The 13,173-nt window shown below is 34.1% G+C and overlaps 1 protein-coding gene across 2 annotated transcripts in view; it reads right to left on the bottom strand.

The window, feature by feature from the left end:
* Positions 1–13,173, bottom strand: part of DERA (deoxyribose-phosphate aldolase) — a 123,425-nt gene that overhangs the window by 3,839 nt on the left and 106,413 nt on the right. For both annotated transcript variants that reach the window (XM_079140402.1, XM_079140401.1), the window contains exon 7: positions 2,661–2,773. In XM_079140402.1, coding sequence (XP_078996528.1) covers positions 2,661–2,773 — 113 coding nt within the window. The remainder of the gene's footprint in view (positions 1–2,660; positions 2,774–13,173) is intronic.

Below are 13,173 nucleotides of genomic sequence, written 5' to 3'. Positions count from 1 at the left end.
AGGGGAGACAATAAACCAATGGTTCTATGATCAACCCAAGCAGGAAACCTCATGTGAACTTGAACTCCACCATTCCCTGACCAGGACACACCCACTCAATAGTCAAGTCCTACCAAGCCTACCTACTTAACTTCTGGATATGCATACCTTCCTCTCTGCCCACATGTCTACATTTTAGACTAGACCCTCATCATTGCTAGCACGGAATATCAGTCAGTCTCTTCCCTGGTTTCCCTATCTCCACCACACAACCTCACACAGCAGCACTTCTAACCATACCTGCTATAACTCCCCAGCCCAAGCCAGGACTCTGTAAGGCAGCAGGGTAGGGAATGTAGGATGAGGTTATTTGTTGAAAAAAGGCAAAAAAAAAAAAAAAAAAAAAAAAAATCAATTAGCTGTTATTAGCATACATGTTAATCACAGGAGCCTTCCTGTCAATTAGGCAGTATTTCATATAGATTTTCTATATAGTTCAATTTGTGTCAGCAAGTCTGTTTGGCAATGTTTCCAAAGCAGGTTCTTATAAAAGTTAATCTTTTTTTTTTTTTTTTGAGGGAGAGAATATGGAAAACATAAATCTGTAATGAAATCAGTTATGAAATATTAAACCTCTGCTTCTCAGGAGTGACACTAATCATGGTCTGGAAGGTGGCTGATCACATTGTAAAACATCGCTTAAATCAATGAAGTAGAAACTGTACCATCTAAAAGCTGCTGGTGCAACTTGTCAGCAACCCAAAAGCTGTACCATGATTTGCAAATACATACACAGATCTTCTTTGTTTGATGTCAAACATGATTAATGAGAATGATTTGACGTGTACCTGTCCTTTTCTTAAAACCAGCTGGACTTAGTTTATTAAACTGAGGGATAAATGCAATGCAATTAAGAAGAAAGGATTGAAACAGCAAAATGTTCCTCCCTCTGAAACCCGGTCTAGAACACCGAGAACTTCAAAACTTTTCTTTGAACTATTTTGCATGTTGTCTAAGAACACTCCTGGGAAGGGACTTGTTCATTTTTGCATTCCAAGATAGGTTAACATGGCACATGGTTAACTACTCAATAGCTGCTCTTTGAGAGCAAAACAGGATTGGGTTCCAAATGGCATGTTTGAACCCTAACAATGGAATGCATAAGCCTGAGGAATAACCCAGGATAGCCAGGGATGGGGGTTCAAGCATTAATGTGTATAAAAAATCTCATGTTTGATTTTGATGTTCTTTGAGATTGAGAATCACTGGTCTAATGAGTGGTGGTAGTTTTCTACTGAGAGACCAAAGAGAGATTTCTCCTTTTTATAGGTTCTTTTTTTTTTTTTTTTTTTTTTATGTTTTTCTTTAACTTATTTGCAGATAACTTTATTTTCTTTAAGTTATCATTGCAGAAAGATTTTCAAATAGAGGTTACTCAAATTGGATCTGTTGTGTAGGTCACAAGAAACATTTCTATTTGTACTTCAGATGTGAGATTATTCTGAGGGAGAAAATTTTGGAAGTTTATTTCCTTTTACAACCAGTATATTCCAAAAAATTATCCAATTCCAAAATAAACTGAAGCTACAGTCACATATATAGTCATCATATCCAGTTGGTGAAAGATTAAAGGTCTTTTGGGGGGTCCTATTTGGTGGAAATCAAGAGATTGGTTTTTTAAAGATGTCCCTCAGGAAGGGAAAGTCTCATTAAACACACACACACACACACACACACACACACACACACACACACACTCTACCTTTTCTCCAATGATGTAAAAAATCCTTTGAGATAATATGCAGCTAGACAAGTAACTTGAAGTGAAAAGGAAAATCCAAATTCATTTTTAAAAAACACCTCATACACATTTTCCCTTTTTAACTTCATATGTTTCAAAATATATGTATTATTTTTTGAAAAGCTGACAAAAGCTAGCATATACCCTCCTCAGCTTAACAGTCTTCCAAAGAGCACATCCAACTGCCATAAAACGCAAAAATGGATATTTAATTCAAGAGCTATATAACGTCTAGCTACCTTTTCCCTGCTGTTTCACAGCATTTCATTATTTTGTTTAATAAGTTCATCTCCTCGAGAATTTTCTCTTCACCTCATATTATTAAAAGTAATAAGTTTTTCTGGACCGGGGGTTTCCCAACAGAAAAACCAATTTATGTGTGTCCTTCAATAATGACAGGAAAAGATTATTTCCCATTATATTGCATACTTTTCATATCACCACCACAGCTTATCATTCAATAAATGTTACTCTGCAATTCTTTCCATTCCTCAAGGAAGTTTAATTTCTGCATTAACCTGTTTTCACTGGCCAACACCTTGCCAGAAAGCTCTGTGTTGCAGCAGAATTAGTTCGTTAAAGAACCCATTTAGGAATCTCTTGTCAGTGATAAAATTGTCTTCAGTTAATAAAAGGACATGCAGCAAGTTTACATCTTGATCACATGTACTTACGCCCACACTCACACTCACTTTCATTAATCGCACATTTTCCCTATAAATGTGTTCTTTCATAATGAAAGGTAAATTAAACATTTATCTTAATAAAGGTAACTCATTCACACCTTCTGCATAAAAAGACAGTTATCGCAATGGCTATAACAAGTATTATAAATAACATTATCTTTACTATGAAGAAAGATTTGCTGGCAATAATATACCTTGTTTCCAGTTTTCCAGAAGAAATCTCTAATGGCCCGTAGCATTACTATAGCTACCGGGAAGGTGGCATTTACTGTTTCTTTTCCAGTAGAGGTCTTAATAAAATTTGATCCTAAAACAAAAGCAAGAAAAACTCCCATGTTAATTAAAAACTTATTTTTTTATATTTAAATCAGTGAAAGAAATGAATTATGTAAAAATTTTCCCCTGAGGAACACAAGTTTACTTTTCATTAATTATTTAAAAAATTCAAACTAAAATCTACCTTTAAAATACTTTTGTTTGTATTTTTTCCCTTCTTATCATCAGAAGAATTAATCTAGGTGTCCAATAAGTTCTTAGGGACCTCTGAGACTCTTACCTCATATTTTGACACCACAATTAAAATCAGGATAGTCTGTTTAATGAACAAAAATAATTTTATGCTCTGTGCTTAATATCACATAGCATGACACTTTACCACAAAACTGGAGTGTGTACTCATTTTCCCATGCTTGATAGAAAGTACATAGCACAGTTGTGATAACACAAGAATAATCACCCTGAGCTGATTTCTACTGCATTGTTCATTAATGAAAGCATGGTGTCTTCCAACCAGATTAGGATTTCCATGAATGACACAATGCTATTGCATATTTTGTAAACATATTAAACAACTTCCTTCTTTCAAATATATCTTAAACCTATTTATGTAGCTTAACAGAAGAACACAAGGACACAAGGAAATGATAACAATAGCTAAGATGAATTGAGTGCTGTGTGCTATGCATTATAAAACTGGTGCTTTACAATTGTTAAATTGTAAGTCAATCCTTACAACCACTGTTGCTAAGTACAGTATCACCTCCATCTTTATTTTTATTTTTTTTAAAATAATGTTTGAATTGGTGCATGACAATTATAAATAATAGTGGTATTCACTGTCACATATTCATACATGCACACAACATAATTTGGTTAATTTCATTGCCCAGTACCTCCCCTCTCCCTTACCTATGAGCTCCATCTTTAAAGAGGAAATGGAGGCACAAGAAAGTTAAGTAACTCTCTTGAGGTCAATAGTAAGAATATGCACACATGTAGAACTTTAGATACATATAGTGTCTCTAAGACACTTACATAGGGTTGCCTAAATAAGGACTCCATCTTTCATGTAGATACCTGTCCCTGAAATACTCAAAATGTGAGTGATACACAGGCAGCATAGGTCCACCAGAGAGAACAGGGAAGAGGGGGACAGGGAAAGGTCAATAGGCATTAAGTTACAGTCTGGAGAAATATGACCTTGTTTATAAAATACGTCTAAAGAAATTCTACTTGCTTCACAGTGTTACACAAGGTGACCAAAAGAGACAATCTCTTTGAAAAAACTCTGCAATGAATCAAAATTAAATAAAAATTCTGAGAACTGTCAAGTAGTGTACAAATATAAATGAAGCAAACACCCAAGGTAGGTGTGCAATTTGTGTAGATATCAGGGAAATTCTTGACACATCAGAGGAAGTCATGGGAAGCCTTCTTTTCTTTGGGTCTGTAGGTGAATTGGAAGAATGGAGACATGCCTGCCATACAAGCATTCATTCAACAAACATTTGCTGAGTGCTTATTAAATGTTGGACTCATTCTAAATGCTTGGAATAGATAAAAAATAAATAAAGTTTCGCTCTTGTGAAGATGTTCTAAAAGAGAAAGATGATAAACAAATATATAATAAATGTCAAGTGGAAATAGATGCTCTGTAGAAAGCACAATGTAATGAGCCAGAGTGATGAAGTTGAAAAGGGGCAGTTTTGTTTAAAGAGTTATCATGATAGCATCTCTGATCAGTGAAACTCAAATAGAGATTGAATGAAGGAAATCTGGAAAAAGAGCATTACAACCAGGAAAAAAAGTGCAAAGGCCTTGCAGCAGGCACATGTTACTGTGATAGTTACCTGACAAGTTCATGCTATCTGTTCATTAATACATGAATGGGTAAGTACACTAAAGAACTGAGGCCCGGCCCCTAAAACATAAAAATAAGATGATCAAAGGGAAGAGACTGAAGCCAGGCACAGTGGTGCATGCTTGTAATCCTAGCAGCTCAGGAGGCTGAGGCAGAAGTATCACAAGTTCAAAGCCGGCCTTAGCAACTTAGTGAGGCCCTAAACAGCTTTAGAGAGACCCTGTGTCTAAATAAAAAATATAAAGGGTTGAGGATGTGGCTCAGTGGCTAAGTGTTTCTGGGTTCAATCTCTGGTACCAAAAAAAAAAAAAAAAAAAAAAAAAGAAGAGAATAAAGCTTCCATATAGATATAAGTAGTTAAGGGAAACATCCCTAAAGAATTCACAATGAGACCCAAATATGTTTTCCTAATAATGACATTACCTTTGGATTTACTAAAAGCCACTGGAGTACAACACTGAATAGCATCTAAATACTAAGCATCTTATACAATTATTGAGATAAAGAACTGAGGATACATTTGAAGAATTATTTTTAAAAAGCCATGATCATTAAAAAATCATACTATCTGAAGTTACTCAAAAGAGCCAACTTTTGGCAGGGTAAGGTTGGAAAAACTCTTCCTAATATACTGGGAGGGCCAGAGCATCCACCAAAGTAGCAACAGTTGCCCAGAGTGGCTACAGTGGCCTACACAGGTGTTTGCTCCATTTTCTTGACTGTACTGTATGCAGGCCTCTGGGTTCATGTGCTGCAACTTTCTTATACACTTCTATACCCCCAGGGGTGACACACAGAAGGAACCCAATAAATAATTTAAGGATGGACGGTTGGATGGCCAGCCACAGCTACTGAGAAAAAGCAAACTACAACCCTTTCCACCTTTAAATGACTAATGAGGAAGGAAAAATAATTTTGTACTTCATTCCCATGCCAGTAATAAAACTGGGCAGGCGGCTCAGGACAAAATATTGTTTAATTTATTTACTTTTAAATAAACTTTTAAGTTTAGAACCAACTTAGATTTACAGAAAAAGTACAGAGGTAGTACAAATTTAACTCCACACCCAGTTTCCCCTCTTAGGACCATCCTACATTAGTGTGGTAGGTTTGTTACAGTTAAGGAATTATTATACTCAAAGCCCATACTTTATTCAGATTTCTTTTATTTTACTCACTATCCAATCCCATCCAGGATACTACACTTTTCATTTCTCCATAGATTCCTTTTGACTCCAACAGTTCCTTAGATTTTCCTGATTCTAATAATTGGGCAGTTTTGAAAGTATTGGTCAGGTATTTTGTATAACGTCTCTTGATGTACATGTCCAGTGTTTTTGTGATGACTGGAGTAAATCACATTTGGTCAAGTTGTATATCTTTTCATATATTGTTGGTCTGTTGGTCTCATTTTGCTAATATTTTATAGATCTTTTATATACATATATATTCATGAAATATTGATCTATAACTTTTTGTTCTTATAGTGTCTTTATCAGGTTTTGCTGTTAAAATAATGATGGTCTCATAAAATGAGTATTCTCTTTTATTTTCTGAGATTGTGGAGAGGTATTATTTCTTAAATGTTCAGTTAAACCATCTAAGTGCTTTCCTTGGGAAAGTTATAATTACTGTTCTTTTATAAAGTTAAATTATTAAATAAAACCACTATTTTACAAAACATTTTACAAAACATTTACATAAACATGTAATGTTCACATGACTTATATAAACATATAATTCATATAAACAATCACATAAAATACTTTATGTAAATATAAAATTAACAAATTTAAATAACTTCTTTAATATATATGGGCCAGTAAGACTATTTCTCCTATTGAGTTTTGGCTGCTTATGTCTTTCAAGGAATTAATCCATTTTGTCTACTTTATCAAATTTGTGGGCATAATGTTTTTCACATAGCCCTTTATTATCCTTTAAATGTTCACAGGAACAGTAGTGATGACCCCTCTTTCATTTCTGGTATGGGCAATTTGTATCTTATACACAAGATACACAAGATCTGTTTTATTTATCATACCTTTTATTCTTGATTAGCCTAGCTTGAGATTCACTAAACTTACTTTTCAAAGCAATAGCATTTAGGTTTTAAAACTTTTTCCTTCTATTGTCTTTGCTTTTAATTTCATTAATTTGTGTTCTAATTTCTGTTTTCTTCCATTTGCTTTAGGCTTAAATTGTTCTTCTCTCTCTAAAGTAAAAGCTTACATTATTCACTTTAGACAATTCTTCTTTTCTAATATATGCATCTAATGCTATAAAGTTTCCTCTATGCAATTGGTTTGAGTCATCCCACAAATAATAATTTTCATTTTAATTTAGTTCAAATTATTTTTAAATTTCTTGAGACTTCTTCTTTGCCCCATATGTTATTTAAGATTGTGTTTTTTAATTTCCAAACATTTGGGTATTTTTCACCTATCTTTCTGCTGTTAGTTTCTAAATTTCATTCCATTGTGCTCTTAGAACACACTTTATATGATTTGTATTCTTTTAAGTTTGTTAGGATATGTTCTATGGGCCCAAATGTGGCCTGCCATAATTAATGTCCCATGTGAAATTGAATATGTATTCAGCTACTGTTGGGTGGAGCTTTCTATAAGCATCAATTTGATCATGCTGAAGGACAGTGCTCTTCAGGTCAACCACATCTGCCTGTTTGAGCTACCATTTACTGAAACGGGGGTTTGGAAGCCTCTAGCTATGATAGCTTATCTATTCTTCTTTTCAGTTGTATTGAATTTTGCCTCACATATTTTGATGCTCTCTTATGAGGCACAGACATAATTAGGAATGTTCTGTTTTCTTGAGGAAATGACTTTTTCTCAGTATGTAATATCATTTTTTATACCTCATAATGGATCTTTTCTAAAGTCTTCTTTGTCTAAAACTAACATAGCTACTCCTGAGTGTTAGCATGGCATATTGTTCTCCAACCCTTTACTTTTAATCTTCTACATTTAAGGTGGATTTCTTATGGACAACATATTGTAGCAACCTGCTTTTTTATAATCTCTTAATTGGTATATTTAGATCATTAACATTTAAAGTGAATATTGATATCACTGTATTAATATCTACCATGTTTATAACTTTTACACCTTTTTTTATATTTTTATACCTCTTTTTCCTGACTTTTCTAACTTTAATTGAGCATTTTATATGATTCCATTTCATCTACTCTCATCATATCAATTATACTTCTTTGGTAAATTTTTTTGTGATTGCCCTAGTGTTTTCAATATGTATATCTACCTAACAGGTTTACCTTCAAATAACATCATATCACTACATGGGTACTGCAGATATCTTTTAACAAAATCTCTCTAATTTCATTCTCGTCTTTTATAATGCTAATGTCATTCATTTCCATTACTCCTATGATAAAATTACTCAATAAACTTATATTATTAAATAGTTATCTTTAAGATCAATTAAGGAAAATTGATTTTAATCTTCATTTATTTCTTCTCTGATGTTCTTCTTCCTATTTCTAATGAACAAGACTTTCTGATTTATATCATTTTCTTCCTCCCTGAAGGACTTCTAACATTTTTTATAGAGTCCCTTTGCTTTTTGTTTGAGTTCAGTTTTGAAGGATAATTTCACTGGGTATAGAACTTTAGGTTGTTGGGGGTTTTGCTTTAAACACTGTTAACAATTTCCACTCACTCCTTGCTGACATGGTTTCTGATGAGAAGACTGTTAGAATTATTTACTTTTTCTTCTGTAAGTAAAGTGTTTTCTTTCTGTAGCTTTTTTTTTCCCCAAGATTTTCTATTTCTTTGTTTTTCAATTTAAGTATGATATTTCTAGATGCAGGTAGATTGTGTGTGTGTGTGTGTGTGTGTGTATGTGTAGAGAGAGAGGGAGAGGGGGAGGGAGAGGGGGAGAGAGAGAGAGGGAGGGAGGGAGAGGGAGAGAGAGAGAGAGAGAGAGAGAGAGAGAGAGAGAGAGAGAAATACATGCATACATATCCTACTTGGCATTCTCTGAGCTTCCTAGACCTGTGGTTTAGTGTCCATTCATTTGGGAAAGTTCTTAACTGTTTTTACTTCCAGTATATTGTTGCTCTATTTATTCTTTCTTCTTATTCCAATTATACATTATAACTTTTTGAATTCATCCCAAAGTTTTTGGATGTTCTGTTTTTGCCTCCCTTAACCCTAATCGTTTTTTTTCCTTACATTTTAGTTCAGTAAGTTTCTATTGACTTATCTTCATGAGCACTGATTCTTTTTCTCGGCTATGTTCCGTCTACTAATGGGCCCATTAAAGACACTCTTCATTTTTGTTCCAATATTTTTAACTTCTAATAGTTCCTTTTGATTCTTTCTTGGCATTCCCATCTCTGATTACCTATACTTTTTCATGTCATCTACTTTTCCAGTAAGTCCATTACATACTAGTCAGTTATTTTAGATTCTTTATCATACAATTTCAACATCTACGTTATATTTGAATCTGTGCTGATGCTTGTTTCATCCCTATAAAATGTGGGAGGTTTATTGCCTTTTAGCATCCACTGTAATTTTTTTGTTGAAAGCCACATATGATGTATTGGGTAAGAGAAACTAAACAGGTCTCTCGTGTCAGGTTTTATGTTAATCTAGCTAGGAGTAGGGCTATGTTTAATTAAAACATTTGCTGTAGTTACAGGTACCACAGGCCTCAAAATCACATACTATCCTTGTTTTTGCCTTGGGCTCCCCTAAATCTCCTCCTCAGAGATGGTGTATCATCTCTAACAGGTATAATTTGCTATTATTATACTAGGGCCATGTTGGTATGGTGGTGATAGAAGAGGGCCGGCAAGTATTCTACAATCTTATAACTAAATCACAAAAGAAATGCGCCTAGGTCCCTGGAATGTGACTTTCATACTTTTTTTTAACTCCTCCCCCTACTTTGATGGGATAAGGATTCCAAGTGGAAAAAGACTCTGGTAAAGTCTTTATCCTGGAAAGTGGGCTTTGTTATGTGGAACACTCTGAACATATTTCATGATTATCTTCCCTTTTCTCTTCCATAGCCAAGAAGGGACCTTACTTAACTCTTCACTGTGACAACTTGGTGGGAGTTCCCAGAAGTAAAACCCACAAGAGTGTAGGGGCCATCCTTAGCCTCCAAAAACTGTCAAAATTATCATTTTAGTATTCCTACTAGTTTTTGGCTCTAGCAACTTCCATTCCTGTTAAGCAGACTTACATTGTTAAGTAAGTACCTCCATAGACTGAGAAGTGGTAGTTTACCCTGCAACCTCAATTCTTTGTGGTTTTTGAGAAATATGATTGATTTTCAGTTTATTTAGCTGTTTCTTCTTCTGAGAACAGGAGTAGAACCTCCAAGTTCTTCACACAGACAACCAAAGTTGGAACTAAAAGTCATTAAATACCAAGCTAAGCCTTTGTCATCCAGAGATTAGATGTGGGTTGAAATAAGAATATATATAGTGTATAAGGTATATGCCAAGTATGATCAATAAGACTGGAAAGGTTCAAAGAGATTCATGTAAGCTAGAATAATACACAAAGACTTCTAAACAGGTAGGATTTGCTATAGACCTTGAAGAAAAGATAAATTTTAAAAACGAGAGGGGCACATGGAAGAATCTCACCCTTAGGAAAAACTCTAAAGCACAAAAGAGTAAGGAACATCCAAACAAGGAATGTACATCCCTAAGGAATCTGTGTTGGGGAGGCATGTTTGCATGTTTCAGAATATGTTTCTGGAAATGTCCCTTATCATAAAGAAGGTTCTGAACCTGCAAACATAAATTGTGCTCTTTCTTTAGGCAACATGAGGTCTTATCACATAAAACCCACGTTTTGGAATGTTAACTTTACTGTCTATATTGGATATGTTGAGGAAAGACAATAAAGTCACACATAGTTCAAGCATGAAGGCACTGGCTATTTCTTTAAATCCAGGGGAAAAAAATCTAAGTTTAGAAAGTATATTGGTACTTCACTACTGTCAAAAGAACAATGGATTGTCCACTGAGACTGAGTAGGTATGCACTTTTGTTTCACTTCTCATTTTAATATTGCTGCCCTTGCCCCTTTGCTTAAATAAAATTGCCTTAGAGAAATAAATGCTACCTTCTCAATTACCACTATCACAGAGCACTGCAGACCCTCCTCAGAGCTCATGTAAATCCAACATTAGCCAAGTCTACCTGTGCTCAATTTGAGGGGAAAACTTTATGAGAAAATATCTCACAATTAAAATATGCCATCCACACAAATGTTCTTTCATCCATGCTCACAATCAACAAAATGACTAAACTAAGAGATGAAAGGCCTGAAAAATTCAAAAACAGCACACCAAATAGTCCAGGATTCAACTGTGATTAGTTGAAATTAAATTAATAATAAATTTATAGTATTATATTAAATTGTACTTTTTATTTTTCTCATTTGAAATCTTTAGCACAATACTTTTTTTTGTGGTCTAAAGCTACTCAAAGCTTTTCTAAGGCCTATAATTACAAGTCTCCATGGTACAGTTTCATTAAAAACTTTCATTAAACAACAGCTGCCCTTGTATATGGTCTTCTAATCAATTTGGTCAAACAGAATGACTTCTAATCAGCTGTTGATAAAAATAGAAGATGAAATTTTAATTCTAATAGATTAACCACAAACTCAAGACAGTCTTCAAAATCCATCTAGCTCTATTCTCCAGTGGATTTAATGACTATTCAGCAACTCATTACTAAATAGAACAAGATGAACATTTTCCAGTTCATTAAAGAAATGTACTATGTATTTTTGCATTGTCCTCATGATTCGTTACAGGGAGTCTTAATTACAAGATAATGGATAATGGTTATTAAATGCAGACTGCAGTAATGAAGCTCTATTCATTTGCGAACCTCAGAGACTGCAAAGAGAGGAAAATAAAATTACTAGCTTCAAAAGATTAACGGATCAAATTATTATTCAATTTTGAAAATCTCATTCAGACTTCATAGAAACAAGAAGAGATTAAAAACTAGTATTAAGACCAAAGTAGTACATTTAAAAAAATAATATCTTAAGGCTATTACTGCATAATAAGCTTCAGATGTGATTATTAGAAAAACATATAGCTAACAATGGGAAAACATACATTTTTATTTCCTGAACAAATCTTATTTATGATATAGGAAGTTACTAGTAAGATCTTTAAAAGAGTCTTGGTGAACATGGAAGATATGTGCTACTACGCTACAAAAGAACAGTACAATGGAAGGTATTATTAACATTTTATACTTTACTAATGAAAAATAGGATTTAAAATCAACTGCTGCTTGAAAAAGCTTGTCATTAGTGGATTTCATGCCAACCCTATAATAAGAGCTTCTGGGCACATTATTCATTAGTCCCATGTTTTCTATTGCTCTCTAAGAAATTACGGATCAAAGTTAGCAAGAGAGTTTTGTATGGTAATTCTGACACTAATTTATACTTGCAACCTGCAACAAGACACTTTTTAAAGAAATAAACAAAGTATACAAGAATATGAAGCCCCAAATTAAAACATAGTCATCAAATATTGTATTCTTTTACTTAACATAGGTTTGAACATAATTTGGGGTAAGATATAAAATTCAGTTTCGTGGCTGAGGAATTGACCAGAGTAAAGTGGGAAGGCAAAAGCTCCTATGCAGATACTAACAGGGTACCATACTCAATCTGCTGACAATTACTCCACAAAGGTACGCTTACCTGGCCCAGAGATAACCATGTGAGAAAAGAGGGGGCGGATATTTTGTGAAAGAGAATAAAGAAAGGCATAAAAAGAAAAATTAAAAAATAAAAACCACCCGCTCTCCCCAGTTCTTTCCTTCAATCTGAATAGTGAGCTATGGAAATACTTCTCTGTGGGTCCAGTCCATCATGTGTGCAGGGTAACACAGCATCATAATTAAGCAGTAAGGCATGTTCAAGCAGAATGGCAATCAGAAAGCAACTGCAATTTCAGGTGAGAAAATATCACTAATACCCTAAGGGTAAGATTAGCTCATGATAACCACATTCCTTGCAGTTTCTTTCCCCTCAGTAAGAATAAAGATGTGACCATTTCAAAGAATGCAAACTAGTATGGTTCAAATGGACTACAAGGTTTATAATCCTTGGTAATTGATAGTAATGTTCCTGAAAGAATATTCTAAACAATATGCTAACCATTCAAAGATATGACGTAAACTGTTGATAAAAATAATCGTTGAGATATGCCTTATATGCCAGAAGTTTCCTTTCACTTTTAAATTTTAGGTTATTGTGCCTACTACTTAGAAGCTGCCAGAGAATGGTTTAGTTGGTATAGCTTTCCTTCTAAACCAATGGGATCCTTGGTGTGGGAATGACAGACGGTTCTGAGTATACAGAGGGCCCACTGTTAAAGCAGCAGAGGATAAAAATGTTTTAGACCCTCATCCCTCCTCCTTTGATTTTTGCATCTCAAAACAAACTGAAATAAAATTAATGATAAAATTTAAAAAGCAAAAAAAATAATAATAAAATTTAGGTTACTGAACATGAATTTCAGAACTGTAG

The sequence above is a fragment of the Sciurus vulgaris genome (genome assembly GCF_902686455.1).
Source record: "Sciurus vulgaris genome assembly, chromosome: 5".
In the NCBI taxonomy this organism is placed as follows: domain Eukaryota; kingdom Metazoa; phylum Chordata; class Mammalia; order Rodentia; family Sciuridae; genus Sciurus; species Sciurus vulgaris.
The sequence above is the reverse complement of the archived record's forward strand: the minus strand, read 5'-3'. Positions and strand labels throughout refer to the sequence as shown.